The sequence below is a fragment of the Magallana gigas genome, chromosome 7 (assembly GCF_963853765.1).
Source record: "Magallana gigas chromosome 7, xbMagGiga1.1, whole genome shotgun sequence".
NCBI classification, from domain to species: domain Eukaryota; kingdom Metazoa; phylum Mollusca; class Bivalvia; order Ostreida; family Ostreidae; genus Magallana; species Magallana gigas.
The window spans coordinates 25,724,968-25,748,570 of NC_088859.1; the positions used below are offsets into that span (position 1 = coordinate 25,724,968).

Below are 23,603 nucleotides of genomic sequence, written 5' to 3' on the forward strand. Positions count from 1 at the left end.
ATAACGTTACCTACAAAAGCCCATCTTCCCAAGTCAAGGGTTTCTGATCCGCACCTCTCCTCTTAGTAGGGAGCGTGGACCGAAAACACTGACTTTGACTAGCAGAGAGACCTAAATTTCTCCCCCGAAGCGGAGCAAATTGACTTCCCCACACTTTTTGGAAACCCTCCGCGTTAGGCTGGGGTTGTATACGGTATTCGTTGTCAAATCTGCGGTCAGTACAGCAGACCGATATCACGTGACGTAATGTTTATGCGGACGAGTCCATTTTCTCTGAAGCAGATCACCACTTCTCATTGAACCCCTCCAATCTCAAAAACATGGAATCTCGGATGGTGAGCAAGGATGTGCCAGATATTGAGGTATCACGACTAACTAGCATTCTAAAAAAGATTGTCTTTAAATTGTGTAATAATTCTTCATAATTTCCTGCAAAAGGTAAGTTTAGGCACAGAAATCTAGGACAGTGCGCAGTTTTTAAAACACAGAGCCCGTAAACTGGGTCAAGCTGGGTTAGGAAGCTGACCTGACACAATATAGCCTGAATGCCACGCTTGTAAACTTTAACGGGCGTAGTAAAAGGGGGTGCGGGTGTGGTTTTGCCATAAGTCTCCCATTATTAAAGTCTTTCCGATTAAAAAAAATGAATGGTGCACTTAAATATGTTTTGTAACCTACATAATTCTTCTTGCCATAACCTTATACAAGATTATCATAAACGTGGGTTTTCTTAGAGCAGCTTTGGCTACAGAAATCTATACTTTTATATCAAGACATTTTGCCAAAAAACTACAAAATGCCTGGACCAGAGAAAATGCTTGTAAACACTTTGGGGGGGGGGGGGGGGAGGTGGGGGGGATGAACATTTCCCTCTCTCTTGAATTACTTTTTTCAAAACAGGAATATTGGGTAAAATTATACTGATAAAGAACAAAATTTAGAAAATGTTACGCAATGTCCAACACCCATTCCCATTTTGAAAAATCCTTATATATGCACATATACATAAAATTTAAGGGTGACATTTAATACGTCTGCTTCAGTCATTCCTCGTTCAATTAAAAACAATTTAAGTTGCGGTTTTAACATTGAATCTATGTTTAAAGACCTAGCTTTTTTCGGGGCGTTGCTATTGTTTACGTTGACGATGTGTCCCACCTCCTCTTCAACTCGCAAGTTATTTGTGCCTCCTAAACAGAGTTCCTATCACGAAACCGGCGTATACAAAGAGGTAATGAAAAATATAATAAAAAATAAATTTCCAGTTGCAATGATAAACTGCATACAGACCAAATAGTCAAAAGCCAAAAAGGTTTGTAATTTTTCCAATCGGCTGCAACAAAAAGAATTTGATTTAGGCACAAATAACTAATTTTAGTTTACTTTAGATTTTTATCCCTACCCACTCCTCTTAATATCCAGCCAGTTGTTTTTTATTTCAATTTAAAAATTGGTTATCGATACGAAAAACAATTACAAAATTCAAAGCTTATTTATGTGAATAGTGTTTTCTCCAACACATCTTTGCTAGCCAAGGGTTTCTGACCTGCATCGTGCTCACGAAACCTTGGCATATATCATACCAAATTTACACCTGCAGAATTAGGATCTTACCATAGATAAAGTATTTGAAGACAAGTATCATAAAATAATTTTCATGGTCAAAGCATATTTATGCTTGCAACTTCTTTATTATGTCAAACAAACAACACTTCAGTATAAGATGTTTTATTTGAATGAGAGCTGTAACTTTAGGAAGTAAGTACTGGTATTAAGTAATCTTATTGTATAATAGCATTAATGGCCCTCGTGCCTGTTGAATCAAAATCATACAATGAAATAAGAATGTACCCTCATCCTGATTGTGCGACTCTGATTCACAGTCATTAATACCTCTCAATCTTGGAAGAACTAGATGATATTGAAAATTTAATCGTACTAAAACTTTTACTTAATTTTTTATTGTCCATTCGGTAATACATATATCATAGTGCATTTTGTACCCGGAGTACACATTATCTTGTATGTGATATTTAAAACTCTTTTGCAAGGCAGTTCGCCAAAACCTTTCAGAATTTCTGTTATAAATATTGAGGCAATGCTACCAGGGTTGTCTTTAAGACCAGAGGGGCTGGGAATTCCCCAGCATATAATGCCTTAAATACCCGGCTATTATAATGCATTTCAAATGCAATGTAGTTTTAAGCAAGACCCCCTGACCCCCAGTTCTACTTTTTCATTTCTTCCTTCTACTTCAATTTTTAGAGACAACCCTGTGCTACACTGTCTTACATAATGTTAGTCGATGAAACTTGAAATAAAAAATAATGAAAACCAAATTGAGTCCATGCCTGTGTCCTTGGATATTTGCGACTGGTCCACTGCATCAAGCAGTCGCAAGCACTGGTATATGATGTACAAGGCACAGGACATAGGTTACTCGAGTATAGAGGCTTATCGCTCTTATGAACATATCAACCCATCAAGATCCATGTGCTCCACTGCTTAGTGTCAAGGGTAGCTTTGCATTGAGTCATGCAATGATATAATCAACATGTACAAATGTAGCTGACATATTAAAGTACATTAGTTTGCTACTTGTAGCTTCATACTTGAAGCATTATGATTAAACCTAATGAAGCTTAACCTTTGTTTTAATCTCAGTCTCGACAAACGGAGAGATAACCTTTTACCTCTGCTTATACATGTGCAAGATGTTTATTTAGTTAAATTTGTGTACTGGTAATAAATGCCATTCAGAGCAAAAAACAATTGATTGCTGTAAATGAGTGATCTTGTAACCGACAGAACCTTTAGAAAGCTGCAATGATTTTAGAGATCTTTTTTCACCTTCGAGAACTTATGTAAAGTTATAAAACTTATAATGATACAGACTTGATTTAGTGGTTTTAAAACATTTATGAGTACTGAATTTCAAATGCTTGTTTTAAGATGTAATGTTGCATAAAAAATGTTTCGGCATAGCACTCAAGATCATATAATTACATACAGGTCTGTGGATAACAAAATAAGTTAAGCCCATGATGCCCAGTCATGAATTGCATGGTACACTGAGCTATACTTTAAGGTTATGATTAACTTTTGCTGTTCATTTGTAGAGTTTACTGGCACTGAATCCTAAAGTCATCAAATATGCACATCTTGTGTCCAGCACGGACACCAAACAAAACAAGAAGCACTGGAAACGTAATAGCCCCAAAGGATGCTCGGTAGGTAGACCAGTCAGCCTGGGTTGTTATTATTAGCCAGTGTATTTTGATTACCAGTATTTCACAAATGCTTTTAGACAGGTGTCTCTCACTACTTGTGTCTGAATTTGACAGGATTGTCCGCCAAGAACCAACAATTTCGAGGACATCAAGCACACCACTCTGAGTGAGCGAGGGGCCCTGAGGGAGGCAGCCAGGTAAGGGAAATGGAACAGGATTCCCCTTAGCTGGCCTCACTGCTTCTTTTAAGAGGAGGCAATATAAAATGGCATAAATATTTGTCAGTTTTGTCTACCAGCTGACTAACTTCATTGCAATTTCCTCACGGAAAATTTTTGAAAAAAAATACCTACATGATGATTTATGACTTGCATTGTTAATGGCTCAAGGAAATATCCATGTTGACAGAAGTAGAATAGCTTGACAGAATTTTCGTTTCATGGCAATGAAACCAAGTACAGCTGTACTCAATCAGGAGTGTTGAATTTTCTATCGGATGTTCATAGTAAACTGCATCTTATCCTTGCAAAATACTGTGAACACACTCAAAATTTTGTTTCATATTTTTCTGGAGAATAATTGATAAGCGTTTTTATAAATAAACACCTTTGGACCCAAGCTTCTTTATGTGTTTTTGTACCCAGGTATCTTTTTTTTAACATGTACTTGAATTTGTGGACAAAGAATCCTTTGGAATTTGAATCAGCTTAATTGAATATGTAAATGGTATGTTTATGGATCATCCTACAAAAATGAGGATTAATGTATACCCTTTCTATTTGTACTATATAGACTATACTCTGTAGTCTACTACTATAGTATACTATATTCTATGGTTTATATGTACTCAATATTGTAGGTGTTTAAAATGTGCAGATGCCCCTTGTCAGAAAAGCTGTCCCACTCAGCTAGACATCAAGTCCTTTATCACCAGTATAGCAAACAAGGTGTGTATCAGCCCTTAGAACTCTGAAACACACTCAGTAGAAATATTTCAATCAATCAACGAACAAATCTTTTTATAATTTAAAAATAGTAAAGAAAATAAAGTGGGTGTAATTTGCAGTGGTCGGAATGATTACATTTGATCATTTTCAGAACTACTATGGTGCAGCTAAAGCTATACTTTCTGACAACCCCCTCGGCTTGACATGTGGAATGGTCTGTCCGACCTCCGACCTATGTGTGGGAGGATGCAACTTGTACGCTTCAGAGGAAGGTCCCATTAACATTGGGGGGTTACAGCAGTTTGCAACTGAGGTAAATAACACTATTTATCAGTAAAATAAGGGAAAAAAATTAATTTCTTGTAACACATTGCTGGGCATGAAGTGGGATATAGCACTGTTTGAAACAAAGTGTTTCAAACTAGTGCAGTTTGATTAAATTTTTATTAACGTCTCAGATAAACATATTTGTTTTACATATAACCTTTAATTTTTATAAAAAAAAAAAAAAGATTGATTTTTAAAGGAAAGGACTCACACCAAATAATTATACAATCAGACATAACATTTTTTTACTTGTGATGAATTCAGCCAGTGTATTTTTGTCAAAGATGTTTATTCTCTTCAAGGTATTGACAGCATGTAAGTGTCAAAGAGGATGATTTTAATTATTAATAAAAAGTTTTTCTGTGCTTTTGATGTCACCAAAACATCTATAACCAATTTTTAGATTTAACAATTTTTTTTAAAAATTGAAAAAAAAATATAAATTTGTGTGACTATTAATGTTTCACTTGTATATCTGTGGTTCAACTCAATTAATATTTCACTCAATGAGTTTAATTAGATGGGGACAACACAGTCCTCATGTTTTTTTTTTATTTTAAATTTTTTGGTTAAACTTCTTTATTTTACCTTTAGTTTAATTGGTCCTTTGGACGTTTAGGTGCATGAAGTAAAGTTAAAGCAATTTGAGCAGATTGGGGCAAACATTTTTGTATTGTTTGTGTTAAGGTTTAAAATGCTGCAGGTTTTTATCATCATGCTATAGGGGTGATATCAATATGTAAACAGAACGTTTGTGGAAGCACTGCTTTGTATTTTTTTTTTGTGTTAAGGAACTTATCAGACTTATACCTTTACAATCTTATCTTAAAAATGTGACTCAAAAGGTTTCAAGAGTGGAAACACAGAATTGTTTAGACAATATCACACCTGGTTAAAATTTTTTTAAAAGAACATACCGAGTACAATGTGTTATTGTAGATTTTATTTTGATATCAATATTATGGAATATGATAAATATTTAAAGGCACTATACATAACCACTTATTACACTGTAAGATTATATTAATTATATTAAAAAAAAAAACCTGTGAAACATCAACATTTGACTCTTACTTAGATTTTCAAAGCGATGAAGATTCCCCAAATCAGGGACCCGTCCATGCCCCCTTTGGATAACCTCCCCGATAGTTACAAGGCTAAGGTGGCCCTGCTGGGCTGTGGACCGGCAAGCATCAGCTGTGCCACATTTCTGGCCAGGATGGGCTACACCAACCTCACCATCTTTGAAAAGCATGACTACATTGGAGGACTGAGGTGCACACACAATTCATGATTCAGATATATTTCAAGCAACACGCAAAAAAGTTTATTAAGAACACAATACTTCTTTTGTGTGTTGTTTACACCTAAAATATTTTAATGTCTTATGTATACTGTAGGTAATTCTGTGTAGGAAATATTTTTAACTAATATATAACATAACACTATTTGAAGTAATGAAACTTTTAAGTGGCTTAATAGATTCTTTGCAAGATTGACCTACTTATCTGTAGTATGTGATGACAACTTTTATGATATCATTTACACCCGAGTTTTTGGTCATTTTCCAGCTCCTCTGAGATACCCCAGTACCGCTTACCTTACAGTGTTGTGGATTTTGAGGTGGAGCTTGCCAAAGATATAGGGGTCAAAGTAAGGTTTATCAGACATGCCAAAGTAAACTCCCTGTGGCTGTCCTTTGGCTGTTTGTTTGTTGTCTGATGTCCATGTCTGTTTGTTTTTTTGCCTCATGTCCATATGTCTGTTTGTTGTCTCTCGTCCATATGTCTGTTTGTTTGTTGTCTCATCTCCATATGTCTGTTGTCTCTCGTCCATATGTCTGTTTGTTTGTTGTCTCATCTCCATATGTCTGTTGTCTCTCGTCCATATGTCTGTTTGTTTGTTGTCTCATGTTAATTTGTCTATCTGTTTGTTGTCTCTTGTCCATATGTCTGTCTGTTTGTTGTCTCTTGTCTATTTTTGTGTAATTTCTATGTAGTAAGATATCTGTTTATTAAACTGAATGGTTTTCAAAAAAAGAAGTAAACAAATTGATTTCTGTCTTGCTGCTGAATAAGTGTGTTGTTGGTATATTCAAACAGTTTAGTGAATGCATAAACTATACATCATTTTAGATTGAGAAAGGGAGAGCACTTAGCACTTCTGATATCACCATCCAGAAACTTAAGAAGGAAGGATATGAGGCAGTATTTTTAGGCATAGGTAATCATTAGAATGATCAGATACATTTACAAGTAACAATAACACATTTTCTTACACCATTCAATAAAATTAAGGAAGACCCAGTTTGCATGTAAACAATGTACATCAAGACTTGTTTTGTTAAGCTGCACACAACTGTGGCAAAAATATAGATGTGCTTATGATATGATATATGTTACAATATATGCCTTTGTAACTCACAGTTTTAAAGTTGTAATTGAGTTGAATTGATTTATTATTACATTTCTGAAATTTTGTTATACTGATCAGTGTAGTTGATGCTATTTTTTTTTTTTTATTTTGAAAGTTTGCCCCTTTGGCAGATGAGCAAATGATTAGGTCTATTTTATGATAATGTTAGAGTACTATTATTGTTTAATATGCCACTTAAAAGAAAAGATGAACTGTGACCTAAAGAATGCATTGAACTGTGAGAACTGAACTGAAAACAATAAATATTCATGAATTTAAGGCATATGTAAAGTAGTACATGTACTGTATAGCCAATAATGATCGATTTTTAGTTACCTGATTAATATTTTGACACTTGTTAGGAATGCCAAACCCAAAGAAGATCCCGATTTTTGCTGATTTGACAGAACCCATGGGGTTCTACACATCAAAGGACTTTCTACCAAAAGTGTCTGCTGCAAGCAAAGCAGGTTGACTACCTAATCCTTTATCATTGCCTGTTTTATTTTATTGTGGAAAATAAGAAGACCATTTTAACCACTAAGATTAATTTTATCACATAATTAATGAATCTCTTTTCTTCTTTTTCAAATTCTGTAGACTTCTAATTAAACTCAAGGAATTAATTTACACTTAAAATAGCCAGAAGCACCTCTTGCTGAATTTTATACCTTTCTATCATTTTCATGATAGTGTGAACAATATTAAAATTAATTATTTTAAAAAATTGTTTTCACGATTTTATATTCTCATGATTTGATGCAAAACTGCTGAATTTGAAAATTGAGCACTTGCATAAAATGAGGAATTACAGTACGGTAGGCAGATCAATTTTTAGCTTTTTAAAAATGATTATATGCTCTTTGAATAGGAATGTGCAGTTGTAAGTCCAAGCTGCCTCAGCTGTCTGGTAAAGTGATAGTGCTGGGTGCAGGCGACACGGCCTTTGACTGTGCTACGTCCGCTCTCAGGTGTGGAGCCAAGAGAGTGTATGTTGTGTTCAGAAAGGGGTTCACCAACATCAGAGCCGTCCCCGAAGAGGTAAACCTTTTCTTAATACGAATTTCTAAAAATATATATTCAGAACTCATGAATAATTTCATATTGCCAAGTACATTTTATTATCTGATAGGTAAATGTTTACTAATAAGTTTTCATCATTTGATTAATTTTTGTTGTTGTTGTAACAGATGGAGTTGGCTAAAGAAGAAAAGTGCGAGTTTTTACCCTTTTTGGCCCCCAGAAAGGTGATGACAAAGAACGGAGTGATTATGGGAATGGAGTTTGTCAGGACGGAGCAGGATGATGACGGAAACTGGGTGGAAGACGAGGAAGAGATCATCCGCATCAAGGCAAACTATATCATCTCAGCCTTTGGCTCAGGACTGACCGATTCTGATGGTATGATAAACAAAATTCTGTCCATTCTTCTTATAAATTTAAACAGATTTTATAACAAAGTCCACAATGAATTACATGTGAATGCATGTTTTAGAATGATTAAGTTTTAAGGCAAAAATGATTTAAGGAGTCTCGGGGGAGAATGTTTCAAACATATGATTTCCTTTAATTTTTTTTACAGTGAAATGCCAACTTATGAGAAAACTATCTGCAAAATATAAAGTAAACTGACCGGATAGTTTATGTGTTTGCCGCAATCAAATTTTAGTCGTATGTCTGATTCATCACCGACATTCTATATAGGAAAATGAGGGTTTTCATTTTCAATTTCATATTTAAAAAATTACAAACATACGATTTTCTTTTAATTTTCAGCGATGAAAGGTTAACATATAAGTAAACTTTTTGTCAAATTTAAACAAAATTGATCGGATGGTTTTTATGCTATCCGCCCTCATAGTTTGATCCTATAAACGTGCCGTGCCAGCCATTTTACATATAGAAATGTATTAAAAAAAAAAAAAAAAGGATGTTTACGAATCAAATTCATTTTTTTGTAGTAGAAGAAAAATACCTTTCCACTCACACAGAACATAGAAGGATCACGTATAAGTTTTTATTTTGCAAATTATAGTTTTGATTTTAATCATTGTCGCTGCAATAGAAGGTGCACAACGTTTATTTTTGTCAATTGTTACGTCAGAGTATCAACTGACGTCATCGTAAGACGTTGATTCCGACGACAATAACGTCGATTTTGAAGAAGCGGCGAGATGATTAAAATACTTCTGTCAGTTCTGACATTATTCTAACGATTCTTTTCACTAAATATAATTTTTTGATAAGTCATTTTTTTAAAAATAAAAACGTTACATGATAACATGTATATTTGAACATTTTACTTTACATTTGCATTTTACGACAGTAATGCGCAATACCGTGCGCAGAGGGTGCAAAATTTTAAACCTGCTACCAACCTTAATTGTTGTTTTGTTATTTCCTGTGAATATCCTTCATTCTTTAACAGGTATTGGGTATTAAAAAAATGCTGGAGAGGTTAACAAGAATTATTGCATTTTATTCTTATTGTGATACATATGTTTGTAGAGGAGATGTAAATAAATATATCCAATTGAGTTATCTCATTACTCTAAGCTCTTGGATTATGTGCACAGTTATCATTGACAACTGTTTCATTCTGTTCTCTGAAATTTTTAATTTTACCCCTGTACAGGCATTTATGAGTTTGTCTTCTTGCAAATTAATATTTAGCATTTATTTGATGCATCATATAAAATTACTTTATGATACAGTTTAATGATTTATAGGTAAATAAAATTTCTTCCTTTGTTTACATTTTCTTTTAATTCTTTAACCATAGAATTCTCTCGAAAATTTATCATACTATTCAGATAAATAATAATCATTATATTAGGAGGAATAATGAACTGTGTCTAGAAAGATTTCCTATTAAGTTTCATGTTCACATTTATCAGTGGTTGATGCCATGAGTCCAGTCAAGATGAACAGGTGGGGGGCGCCCGAGGTGGACGAGCAGACGATGCAGACCAGCGAGCCCTGGGTGTTCTGTGGAGGGGATCTAGCAGGGGTGGCACAGACCACAGTAGAGTCTGTCAATGACGGGAAACAAGCATCTTGGCACATTCACAAGTATCTGCAGGTTTGTGCTTGATGATGAAAATATTGGGCAAACTTGTTAAATGATTTCGATAAACACAAATTACTGACTTTGTGTATAACCTGTTTGAATTACTGTATTTTGTCAAATATAATATGTACATTATTTATGTACCAGTAATATTTCTTTTATATAAAGTACATGTATACATGTCTGTTATATTGTATCATAAAAACAATTTATATGTATTTTTTCTTGACAACTCAAACTACCAAAATGTTTTATCAAGTTGAGTGACACTAGTTCACAGCATATTCTGTCCATTATCAATAGTAAACCACTGTTGAGCAAGATCACTTTATGTTTCTATTTTCAGAAAAAAATTTAGTGTGAAATATTTTGTAGGCATTGCATGGTATTCCAATTCCATCCAAGCCGTCTCTGCCCAAGTTCTTCACCCCCATTGATAAAGTGGATGTGAGTGTGGAGATGTGTGGACTCAAGTTCCCCAACCCGTATGGCCTGGCCAGCGCCACCCCCACCACCAGCAGTACCATGATTAGACGGGCCTTCGAGGCTGGGTGGGGATTCGCCCTGACCAAGACATTTTCCCTTGACAAGGTGACAATATTTTAGATACTGTATTAACATGATGATATGTTATTTGTTCCATAGTACATGGAGTACAGATGTTTTTACACCATATAAACTGTACACCTTTTACCCTTTTGCTTAAGAATGGATAGAATCTAACCCAGCCAGTGGTAAATCTGTTCACCTCTGAGTAGATTTGGGTACCTAAGTTCTACTGTTATTGCCAGCATGTATCATACCCCCATATTTAGAGAGTGTATGAGAGGGATGTATAAAATATTTTAAGAAACTCATTTCAGTGATAAGGATATAAGTTACTTTCTTTATAATTAATATCAGTTTGATAGTTGAAATAAAATTGTTGTTATTCTAAATTCAATTTTCAAAATTATGTTAAGTAAATGTATGTGTGGATAAATTTTTATTTTATTTTGTGGTTATTTTTTACTCCATTTCTCCATAGGACATTGTGACAAATGTGTCGCCCAGAATTGTTAGGGGAACAACATCAGGTCATATCTATGGACCGGGTCAGGGGTCATACTTGAACATTGAGCTGATCAGTGAGAAGACAGCGGCCTACTGGTGTCAGAGTGTCACTGAACTCAAGAAGGACTTCCCAGAACATGTGGGTTGGACTGTATAACATTTTGTTAACTGAATAGCAAGTGTTCTTGTCAGTAAAACTTGTGTTTTTAGAGAGGCAGGGCAACTTTTTACAAAAATCTTATAATTAAGTCTCATGGAGCAATCTTATGAAAAATTTGATATCTGAAAATATTTATCCCAAATGATCTCAATCTGTATTTGTAAATTTCATGGTATAAAAGTGAAATATTTGGTAGCTGATGAATGAATAATTTGGTCAAAAGTTTCTTTGTAAAATGCATCCCTGCACTGCATTTTACAAAAATAACTTTAAACAAAATCATAAATCTTTTATGTCCTTGGAATGATCTTTAACATGCAAAATATATATAACAATTTCAATTATTGTAAGTATGTAGATAAGATTAACCATGTCATTCTGATATACATGTGTATGTTCATTTATACTGTATATTCAAATTTTGATGTCACCCTGTGTCCCTTTACAGATAGTCATTGCCAGCATCATGTGTAGCTACAACAAAGAGGACTGGACAGAACTGGCCAAGATGGCTGAGGTAAAAGTTACTGTTGTGAAAACGGCAGCAGTTCAGATATTCCTGCTGAATACCGTGAACCAATGTTATTCGCTGCGACTTTATTTTGCAATTAACAGAAAAAAACACTGGTTTTTACAATCAAGATGTCTATTATATGAAAAATAGTATACCAGAGACATATGAGGACAGTCATGGCAAGAAAAATTTGCCACAGCAAAGCTCTCACAAACTCACAAATATGAATAAAAGTTGGTTTTCAGTTAAAAATGCTGTCTTTTTTTTATAGCAATAGCAGTTGACTATTTATTGTTATCATGAATTTAAAGTAAATTTGAATTTTAAAAGAAGGTAATACAATTATTAATAAGTTGATTTTTTTGTTAATTTTGCAAAGTGCTAGTGTCTAAGTAAATTGTACATCCATGTACAACCACTTTGGAACTTCATAATAGTAAGATGTAAATCCAAAGCACTAGATTTTAATACATATCAAAAACATTTTTGATATCACCAAATTAGAATGCAAAGATGTGACTATAAGTTTTTTTTAAAATAAAAAATTAGGATATTTTGAGAACCAGATGCTGCAGATAACAGGTAATTTGCAGTACATTCAAGTACATTTTTATTTCAGATATGCCTTATGTATAAATTTTCTTGATATCTATATTTAATGTCTTCGTTAGTCTGCAGGTTCTGATGCTTTGGAGCTGAATCTGTCATGTCCCCATGGAATGGGAGAGAGAGGAATGGGGCTGGCTTGTGGACAGGTGAGTGATGCAGGCCTGCAGGTGTTACAACTCTTCACTTGAAGTTTTCGTTCAATCTTTACTATGAACAATAATACGAACAATGCAAATAAAAATTTTCAGACAAATGATGATTTAAAAGTTTAAGTAAATTGCTTAAATCAGAGTTTAACAAAATCATAATACAAAATCTACTGATCTCAATTGGATTCGTTTAGAGAAAATGTTAAACATTTTCACTTTCATCATCAATTTAACCCCACTTCCAACTCCCCAAACCCCCAGCCCAAACAATATATCATCTCTAAACCTAACCAAAGAATTTATATTAATTTCTTTCAAGGACCCAGAGTTGGTGAGAAATATTTGTCGCTGGGTAAGAGATGCCGTCAAAATTCCCTTCTTTGCCAAACTAACTCCAAATGTGACAAGCATTGTCTCCATTGCCAAAGCAGCATATGAAGGTAAAAATGAAAAATAACAATAAGATTCTAAAATTCAAATTTCACAACATAACAAAAAGTACAATTCAAGTACTGTTTAATAGTGGCTTGTTTCGTAAATGATTTGAATTGATATGTTCTTAGGTAATGCTGATGGAGTGACCGCTACAAACACTGTGTCAGGCCTTATGGGTCTGAAGAACAATGGCATGGCTTGGCCCAATGTTGGCAAGGATCACCGCACGACCTATGGGGGTGTGTCAGGGAACGCCATCAGACCCATCGCTCTCCGAGCGGTCACAGCCATTGCCAGGGAACTCCCTGGGTTCCCGATCTTGGCCACGGGGGGCATCGATTCTGCAGAGGCAGGGTTACAGTTCCTGCAGGGTGGAGCCACTGTTCTCCAGGTAAGATGTAAGATGGTTATAGGCCCTAGATGAATGTTGATAATTGCAGTGTATTACAGTTCTCTGTTGGAGGAAATGACAAACTAAACACTGTAGGGAAACAAATCCATATTTTTTCTACAAAAGCAATTTCAAAAAATGTTTATGAGTCGGTGTTACTTAAAATGAATCAAAATTAAAGAAAACGATGCATTTAGTCAAACTCAACTTGTAAAATTGACTATATCAAAAATTCTTTGTTTAACAGTTTTTTTCAAATTTCAATTGAATATATCGGGGGAAAGTTTGGATCATGGACTTAAGTACTTGCGCAAAATAAGGAATCTACATTAACACTTAATTTCTCTACTTTTGCCTGCCAATGAAATTTCATGTTTGGCAAAGACTTTAACCTAATGTAAACTAACGTAATTAATCTGATAATTCAACAAACATTGCTAAGGTTTTTCATGATTGAGCTAACCTGGAATTAAAATATTTGCCTTGCACTTCAGGCTTGGTGAATATTTATCTTCTCAGATAGAATGTTAGATTTAACGAGGCCGGGTCTAATTTGTTCTGCCCTAGATTTTTGAATGAAATTTTTTACATGAATTTCTACTGATATAATTATTATTTTAAGATTAAAAAATAAGACATTTACCACACGGTTTGTTTAGGGGGTCATCTCAAAGTTTGTTAATTTTTAACATAGGACCCTATGGGATTTTGCTTGAAATGTACCATTTTCTCACATTTCTTTTTTACATTTTTTTAAAAACTTCTGCCCTAGGGATTTCTTTTTCTGTTCTACATATTAAAGTTATCGCTAAAAGGCATCAAATGGTCAAATAAAAAAAAAATTTTTACCTCCTGGTTTGATCCAGGGGTCTTATCAAAGTTGTTTTTTGTTTGCTCAATTTCCCAGATTTGTCAGAAAATGGCTATTTTTTATTTGACAAAGGCGGAAATGCTGATATTTATAGTATTATGAAAACATTTAGACATATTTAAGTAATAAATGAATATATAACATCACATATTAAGGGTCATTAATATAAAATACATGGTTACTGTCTTGAAATATATGAATTAAGCTGTACTTAGGCGGGTTAAGAAAACGTGACAGAGGGCTAGGCTTGCTGAACCTTTTTCACGATTTCGACCCAAGCCCAAATATAGCTTATACTTCGAGACATTTATGTGTATTCCACAATATAACATTAATTTTATGCATCAAACGTGATATTTTCAACAAATTTCGCTGAATATTTGCAGTTGAAACTACCACGCCATGGCGTCAACCAGGCAAAAAGATGACGTCACAATATAAATGAAACGCTGCGCGAAAGTGTGCGTACTCGTTCTGTACTCGGCCTCGTTAAGATTAGAATTGTAATGATAAAGTGTGTATTTGAACTTTCCACTCTGTATTTGCTTTTTATGACATTTAAGTATTAAATTATGTGCAATATATCCTGCGCATAAGGCACAAAAATTAAAACGTGGACCTCAAACAGATGATTTATTTTCACAAAACCCAGAAAATGATGTACCGTTTTCCCCATACCATCATTGTAGCGCTATCTCAGGCTAAGAAATATGAACTGCTGCAAAAAGTACATGCCCTATATACATGTAAATTCAGGGAGAAAATATCCAGTCATTATCAAATCTGTGTATAGACAATATTAATTATCAACATGTCAATGTCTGTGCTATCACTGAAACTATATAGCTGCTTTCACCTTTCAGTGTAAAACACATTCTTAAAATCTTATTAATCATTGGTACTTAAAAAAAATTTATTTGCTCCCAAGTCAAGTCACAGGCCAATTTCAAAACTAAATAAAATTTTGAACACCATAATGGCTTCCTAAATGGCAATCAAAACAAGAATTTTTTCAGTTTTCAGAAAATTAAGCAATAGCGTGAACATTTATGATAAATATAAACAATAGGAAGATTTTTCTTTAAGATAGATTTATGATAACTGTAAGTGTGTAAATGTTTGTAATTTGGCTTTCTCGTTACTCTAAACACCATTAATTTTGTTTCTTAATATTTTCAGATGTTAATTATACATTTTCAATAACTGAGTAGACATTTCATTTGAAAGTATACAGACACAGATATGGGATTTGTTGCTTTTAAAAAAAATTCTATTTGATTTGCTGTCCCCCCTAAAAATACTAAAATACTTTGTATGGAAAGATTTATATTTATAGTTTTTGTTTCATATCAATTCTTTTGGCTATTCAGTAGAAAACTTTCAGCATGACTGTACACAAATCTATTACTGTTCTTAACTTTATATTCAAAATAATCTGATATATTGTACTGTATCAGAATCAAGGTAATAATAGAGAGTTACTGTAAATACTTGTACACAGCCACTGTGTTATTAAAATACTGGTTTTCTCCAATATAAAGATTGTTCTCATCATCCACACACAAACTACAGGGACATTGTATTTGTGTAAGTAGTAAAGACAAGAACTGGCCATCCTGATCCAGAAGATAAACAGTGTTTCCGCTATCTAGCTTTGGAAAGCCAGTGTAAGGAATGCTGCCCACCAGGATGTGACCAAGGAGATCAGTACAAATACCATAGGGAAGAAACTTTGACCCCTGACCTGTGAAGGAGAACCTGTGTTGTCCTGATTTATTTACTACCACTACAGCATGTTTTTTATAATCTGATGTACAGATATCACCATTGATGTTTTCTGTGATGTAGCGAGGATTACTATACAGTTCCTGTCCTTTGTTGTCCCACTGTACGTTCTGTATTTCTTCTCCTGTCTTGTTGTACCTGGTGATTTTAGCATCTCTACCCTTTACCATCCCCACCAGTATGTCCCCATTGATGTGGGAGGAGTGTATGCTGAGTGGTATCCAGTTTCCTGTTTTATTAAATTCAGTGGTTGTTTTATCTTGTTTTATCCTATTGATGACTTTGTTCTCCCAGTCTGTATAGATCAGATCCTTGTCCTGTGTGACTGTGTGGTAGCCATGTTTACCACTGGTCTGTATCTTTTGTAGCAGATTCCCATGTAGATTTGTTTGGACAAGGTTACCACGAACATCACTGGCCCAGAGTCTGCCTGATTTACCTAGTGACATATGGCATACACCATTTACACCTGGTACTGTGTACTCCCTGACCTTGTTGACAGAGGAAGACAGAGACAGTGTTGGTTTTGTGTCAGATTTCTCTCTGTCTTGTTTACTCTGTTTCCCTCTAGGTTTCAATTGTGTAGAGGGAGTCTCCATGGTTTTTATTTCTCTGTTTTCTGGTTTAGTGTCAGGAACAGTTACTCTACCCAGTAGTTTGGTGACATCCTCCTTGCTGTATTGACCAGCAGTAAATACTGGAGGGACTGGTTTGACCAGCTCTGGTATGGGGTCTATTTTTAGATTTGTTGTAATTTCACTCATAAGGGTTTCAATATCTTTAGACGAAAGGTAGCCATGGAACTTCTTAACAAGCTCATGGAGATAAGAAATGTAGCCATTATACTTTATGTCTTGGGATTTTGACACTTCTTGGAGTGACTCTTCTATTTCGTCGACTTGTTTTATTTTTTGTAACGTGACTGAGTCAACCATTCTCTTCAGAGATTCAGCTTCAGCCTTCATTAATGCTCTTATGTCGTCCATGATCTTCTTTATTTCTATAGAATCTTTCTTAATAGATTTGAGTAAATCCTGTGAAGTTGGGAGGAAGTACTCTTCAATTTTGTTGATTTCATCCAGACTAATAGCACATTTTTCTGCATAAACTGTCTCTAAATCTATAAATGTATGTCCGCCATGATCTTTGGTTGCACATTTTGAACATACCGGAACATGACATTGCTCACAAAGCATGTCTACGTCTTTGTTTAAATGGATTTGGCATTTAACTTCAGGAAGTTGCCTTTTGCGTTGTTGGTAAGGGACCACTTCATGGTTCTTGGTATTTGGTCTCTTCTGATGTTGATCTCTGCATTGTGCACACATTTGTTGGTGACAATGATTGCAGTAAAACTGACAGTTGTTCTCACAATCATCAGTACCACACACCAAATAGTGCTGGGCTGTTGGTGGTGCACTGAATTTCGATGATGCCATCTGTATAAAAATGTTTTATTTTAAATAAAACCTGTAAGTCAACAACAACAGCATCTTCATATTCCAATTTTATTTTATTCAGTATTCGAAGTGGTCGATGTTTATTCCTTAACAGATATAAATTGAAGAAAAAATTTGCTTATGATTTATATGAGTTGGATGTGAAATCTACTGTAGTTTTTGTATCAAGATAAAAATAAGAATTTTATTATCTAAAACCTATCTTTAAAATTATATACATTGGAACTCTTTAATGAAATAAACTGAAATGTTCAATTTATGAAAAAGTACAAAACTTTGGAGATGCTAACCGAAACCCAATTTTAAATTGTCATTGTATCCTTTAAAAAATCTGTGAGCATTCTAGTTCATTACTCGCTTAATCAATTGCAATTTTAAGTAAAATATATACCCACTATGAACAACACATTAACTGAGAGAATAAACATTTACCATCTTAAAACTTGAATCTAAATAGTTTAAAGTTTAATTATCCCCTCGTGCAACTTGTTGCGAAGGGGATATAGCATTGCTGCTGTGCGCGCACATTTGTGCTTATAAGCAAGATTCGAAGAAAACCCTCACACGAATGTTTATCAAACTTCGTACACTTTTTTGGCATGGTAAAAGGACCAACCCTATTAATTTTCAAGTCAATTTTCTAAATATTTGTTGAAATACATTTGTATCATGAAAATAACAACATTTCAAACAAGAATTTTATATATGACTTGACAGTAGAGATTTCCAGCTCACTGCCACGAAACTAAAGTGAAAGTAAATTGTTCAAATCAACAACTTTATATATTTTTGGATTTGGATCTTGTAAACTTATGGTAATAAACAAATGTTTTATTGTAATAAAGAGTTAGATGAAACCCCAAAGTTCCAAACTTCCCCATTTTACATCCCCATCCCCCAAACACCCCCCCCCCCCCCCAAAAAAAAAAAACAAAACCAAAAGCCAATCAATTTAAAAATTTCATAAATGAATTTTTGCAAAACAAATTTATTCACTACATGGTGAAAATATAAGTGAGATGTATTTTTCCATTTTCATGAACCCTTTCCACCTTTGCAGATTTCAGCCCTGCCCTGTATGTCACCTGACTTTGATGTTACAAAATTATTAGTGTTTATAATTATAAAGTTCTAGAAAAGGGTGCTTTGTATCCATTTCATTGTCTATAATTAAATACACTCCCCTTACCTTCTAAAGATATTTTCTGATGTAGTGGAAGGAAATTCACACAACAGACTTTGGAAACCAATTAATGATTAAAACGAGAGTTGGCGAGATTTGTAATTTACTTCCTGGATGCCTATTAAAATAGATTTAAATGTCCTGCAGTCTGCCTACCTGTGGGCAGTGTGTTCCTGATTTTAAATTTGATTTGAATTGCTGATATTTTTTTAGTTTAAGCTAAACACTAATTTACTCAATAAAATTTATTGGAATAGGCAGCAGCCTCAAACCATCTTAGCCTTCTCCTTACATCAAAGTCAAACCGAACATATTGAATATATACAACTCAGAATCTACAAAAAGATGATGATTTTATATTGGGAAATTGCTCCCTTTTATTTTGCTAATATGTATTTGAATAATTTGGGGTAATAATTTAAAATTATTGATTTCCGCTTAATGATCTGAATTGTTTATTCAAATACAATAAAACTCATTTACTGGTAGTATGAACACAGATATAGCGAAATCTCTGATAAAGCGAAGTTTTGTGGTGGCCCTGGCAAAAATTCTTAACAAATCCTTGCAAACTTTTATGGTTATAACAAACTCTGAAAAAAAGGAATGATGAATTTGAATACTGGTACAACAAATTGATTGTCAAGTCTCACAGAGGTGTAAGATAATAGAATTTCCATCTTTTATAATGAATTGTTTTACATGTACTTTTTAACTACGAAATACCAATCGACATATTTAATTTTCAAAAGTTCTTAACATGCAATTATTTAAGGTTTCTAGAAAAGTATTTTACCAGGTTTTCCAACGGAAAAATCTGGTTATTGAAATGGTGAAAATGGCGGGCGGGCGGCTGCCAATAGGGTACCTTCATTGTATGGATAACTCCTCCTACAGTTTTCAAGATAAAAAGTTGTTCTTTTGCAAATGAATTGTACATATATCATAGGTGTTCATATTGCTAGGATTTTGATTTCTGATAATTTCTGGAAAAAATACCAGCTTTTGAACTTAGTCATTTTTTTTTGGGGGGGGGGGGGATATTGCATATAGGGTACTTTATTTCACTGGATATGGTAGGTAGTGTTTGTCAATTCAGGGTTCACATACATTATGGATACAGTTCACTTAAAAGAAAACCCGGTTTGCTGTCACATTGACTTGTTTATTTCATGCCTCAGTAACCACAATTTAAATGTTACTTATCTTGAAAAAAAAATGTTAAAAATTCGTTATATGAATTACAGATATAGCAAAGTAAATCCATTGGTCCCTAAAACTTTGCTGTAAGCGAGTATTACTGTATATAGCCTCCCTTTTTTGCTAATTTGTATGTGAACAATTTGGGGTAATAATTTAAAGTTATAGATTACCTCTTAAGGGTCTGAATTGTTTGTTCATTTTAATAGTCATAAATCAAACTTGACACAAATAGATTTTCATGACTCGAAAACTCTTTTAATGCAATTCAGTCAATTTGGGCAAAAGAAACCCTTAAATGGTTTTAGTTTAGAAGAATTTTGTTAATCAATCTCTTTTTAATTTCGTAATTTTACTTTTTAAATGTTTCAGGTGTGTAGTGCCGTTCACAATCAGGAATACACAGTGATAGATGACTACATCACAGGACTCAAGACTCTGCTGTACCTTCGAAGCGTGGAGGAACTTCGTAACTGGGATGGTCAGAGTCCCCCTACTGCACCCCACCAACTGGGGAAACCCGTCCTGAAAGTAAAAGATATAATTGGAGAGGTCAGTCTTTTACGAAGTTAATGAAGATGAGCTTAACTATATTTTTTTGCATGCCAGGCCTTAATAATATGAAAACAAGGAATGAAGTCTGAAATTTTCATTTTAGAATCTCCCATCCTTTGGTCCGTATCTGGCCAAAAGACAAGAACTGAAGGACCGTCTGTACAAAGAGAAAGACCTGCTAAGTGAAGAGAACATGCCAGAGCCCCAGAGACCAGCAAATGTCCCGAAGAAGCCTATACCCAGGGTCAAGGTAATTTTCTGTTAAATGGATGATATATCAGCTGTTTGATATGTTACCTGGAAAAACTGAAAGTTCTTTAAAGAATGATTTTATATATAAGTCTAATCTTTCTTCACTCCTCTGTGTCTGTATCTTTTACTCTTGCTTTTGTGGGGTAGCTTCTTTTTTTTCTTTCTTTCTTTTTTATCAAATCCTTACTTTATGTTTTTAATTGTAACTTCATTTTCATTATTTTATTTAGGTCTTGCTGCATTTAAAAAGTGATTAAAATTTATATCCATGTTAAGAAGAGTTTTAAATTCTCATTTTCAGGATGTCATTGGTCTGGCCTTATCCAGGATCGGGACTTATGGAGACTTGAACAATCAGGAACAGGTGGTGGCACTAATTGATGAGGTAATAAACAGAGAGATAAATATGGTTTGAAAAATTATTTACCTCAAATACAATCCAAATCATCTACGGTAGATGACTTACAGATCTTCTGTATATTACTAGTCAGTCCATGCATTGGGGGGGGGGGGGGGAATTATTCAAATTTTGTGTTGATTGGTGTAAACTGAGAATTATCGTTTGTAGTTGAAAGTTTTCCACTTTTCCATGTTCTGCATTTGTGTATTCATTGTAAAATTCCATAATAGAACAAGTTTTGGTTAGGGGTTTAAATAACTTGACCGATCATGAATTGTAGCACAGGCATTCAATCAGACAGTATTTATGTTAAGTCTGAAGGTAAATTGTCATGGTGTTGTGATCCATGATCTTTAACATTGTACAATCTAGATTATTTTTCATTAATATTAATATACTGGTAATTATTTGCAGGAAATGTGCATAAACTGTGGGAAATGTTACATGACCTGCAATGACTCCGGATACCAGGCCATCAAGTTTGACGCCCAGACTCATCTCCCTACTGTCACAGATGATTGCACAGGTAATTCATTTTTAATGCAGTTGATACCAAAGTCCCAAACTTTGTCTATCAAATATGAGAAATGAAAATGAAGTTTTAATGCAAAATCCGTAAAAGATGAATTTTTATTGAAAACTAGAAAATATTGTTGCCATATGATAGTAGAGCAAGATAGGATAAGGGAAAAAATTTGAATCTTAGCATTTGTGTGACATAAAAATTGAGTGTACCTTAAAGTATGTTTATATTTGATGCATTAACATAAAATGAAATTTTACCCGCCATTACATTACAGGTTGTACCCTGTGTCTGTCTGTGTGTCCTATCATCGACTGCATCAGCATGGTTCCCAGGACAACGCCCTACATACCAAAGCGAGGCATCCCTCTAGGCACAGGGAACAATCGCCTGCCAGGAGTCAGCATGGAGACCAATTAAACCGGCCAATCAAAAGAAAGAATCAACCATTCTCCTCAATGACTGTATATGTATGATATTTATTCTATTTTCTAGATCATGAAGTATAAAGTAGCTTTGTTAAAAAATGTTGAAATCCATATCCTAGTAGATGATGTAATTGGTAGCTATATATAGGGTGATGTTATATATATTGGAAGAGGAAGGGTTCTTGAGTTAGAGATTGGTGTGAAACCTAGTCATTTAACTAACGATTGTTCTGTTATGATATCAAATTAGAAATCTTTTTTCAAAGTGAAATTTTTTCTTGTTATGGAAATCTTAATTCTGGACTTAGTCCTATTTGTTTTTCTTTTCTGTGGGATTTTTTAACCCAATATGTATTCAATTATGTAAAAGATGGGGTTTTTTTTACAACATGTCATGAATGCATCACACAATGTAATTCAATTTTGGTTGAAAAAAATATTTTGTATAAATAACAATAATGTATAAATAAGTTACACTGGTACATGAGTTTGGGTACAGTTAATTTTGCCATGTTTTTATGGAAGACAGCAATGTCTCCATTATTTTAAGCTGTTGAGTTTGGGTACAGTTAATTTTGCCATGTTTTTATGGAAGACAGCAATGTTTCCATTATTTTAAGCTGTTGAGGTGGTGTCTTTTGATTGTCTACCTCCAATTCATGATATTGATTTAAATTGATGTTTAGTTAACAACATATATTTTTCTTAATGCAAAGTAAATTGATCCACTGTGACAACATGTTTTGTAACTTTTTTACGTAAAGGTTTTGTATTTTGTTTGTATTTTTGTGGGAATATTTTGAAACTGGTTTTACAGGAGTACCAGTATTAAAATTTGGCTAACGTATAATTAAACTAATAGCTGGGCTAGAATACTGTACTTTTGAAACTTTAATTTAACCAATCTGCTTTTTTGTTAGAACTTTAAACCATATAGGTATTTCTTGTTTGATTTTACATGGTTAACCGGCATTTTGCATTTTACATTTATGTTTATAAATTTCTTAAAATGCATCTTGTATTTACTTTATAGAATATTGTGTTAATTTTAACAGCATATTCACTTATTCTGATGATGTTAACTTGGTTATATTGCTCATGGTGAATTTAATCGGTTAATGTTTGTATTATGTAGTGACAAATAGAAAATAAAGAATTGCATGATATATATATTTAACGTGATTTGTTATTATACCCCCGCTTCGAAGGAGAAGGGGGTATACTGTTTTATCATTGTATGTCTGTCTGTCCGTCTGTCCGCCCATCTGTCTGTCGATAACAAAAATTTCTCTCATGTTTTTCTCGGTATTCATTGCAGATGCTTGAAATTTTAACACACTATTTGTGTAGGCATGCAATATCTTGGGATATATTTCTGTACCAATTGGACGTCAACTTCCTGTTAGATGATGACTGTTAATTTTAGCCTAATTTTTCAAACAAATTTTCGTCAAAATTGTTCAGCAACTATGAATTGCAGATGCCTGAATTTTTAACACACTTTTTGTGTAGGCATGTCATATCGTTGGATATATTTTTGTACCAATCAGACACCAACTTCCTGTTAGTGACGACTTAGTTTATTTTTAGCTGAAATCAAACAAATTTTTGTCAAAGATTTCTCAGCAACTATAAATTGGAGATGC

At 34.0% G+C, this 23,603-nt stretch overlaps 2 protein-coding genes across 2 annotated transcripts; one reads left to right on the forward strand and one right to left on the reverse strand.

Moving 5' to 3' along the window:
* The first annotated feature begins 126 nt into the window (after positions 1–126).
* Positions 127–23,127, forward strand: LOC105346767 (dihydropyrimidine dehydrogenase [NADP(+)]). Its single transcript, XM_034456234.2, has 23 exons — positions 127–362; positions 3,120–3,230; positions 3,345–3,427; positions 4,090–4,177; positions 4,329–4,490; positions 5,583–5,779; positions 6,076–6,157; positions 6,640–6,727; positions 7,282–7,389; positions 7,791–7,960; positions 8,110–8,320; positions 9,817–10,001; positions 10,365–10,580; positions 11,017–11,181; positions 11,651–11,719; positions 12,388–12,471; positions 12,794–12,914; positions 13,038–13,300; positions 20,172–20,351; positions 20,458–20,604; positions 20,908–20,991; positions 21,421–21,532; positions 21,807–23,127. The coding sequence occupies exons 1-23, from the start codon at positions 321–323 to the stop codon at positions 21,947–21,949; spliced, it is 3,111 nt and encodes a 1,036-aa protein (XP_034312125.2). The 5' UTR covers positions 127–320; the 3' UTR covers positions 21,950–23,127.
* LOC117684383 (E3 ubiquitin-protein ligase TRIM71-like) lies at positions 15,438–18,711 on the reverse strand. The gene is made up of 2 exons (XM_034456238.2): positions 18,606–18,711; positions 15,438–17,395 (listed from the first exon to the last, which is right to left on the reverse strand). Exon 2 carries the CDS (start codon positions 17,393–17,395, stop codon positions 15,650–15,652), a length of 1,746 nt encoding a protein of 581 aa, XP_034312129.2. The 5' UTR covers positions 18,606–18,711; the 3' UTR covers positions 15,438–15,649.
* Positions 23,128–23,603: the final 476 nt, after the last annotated feature.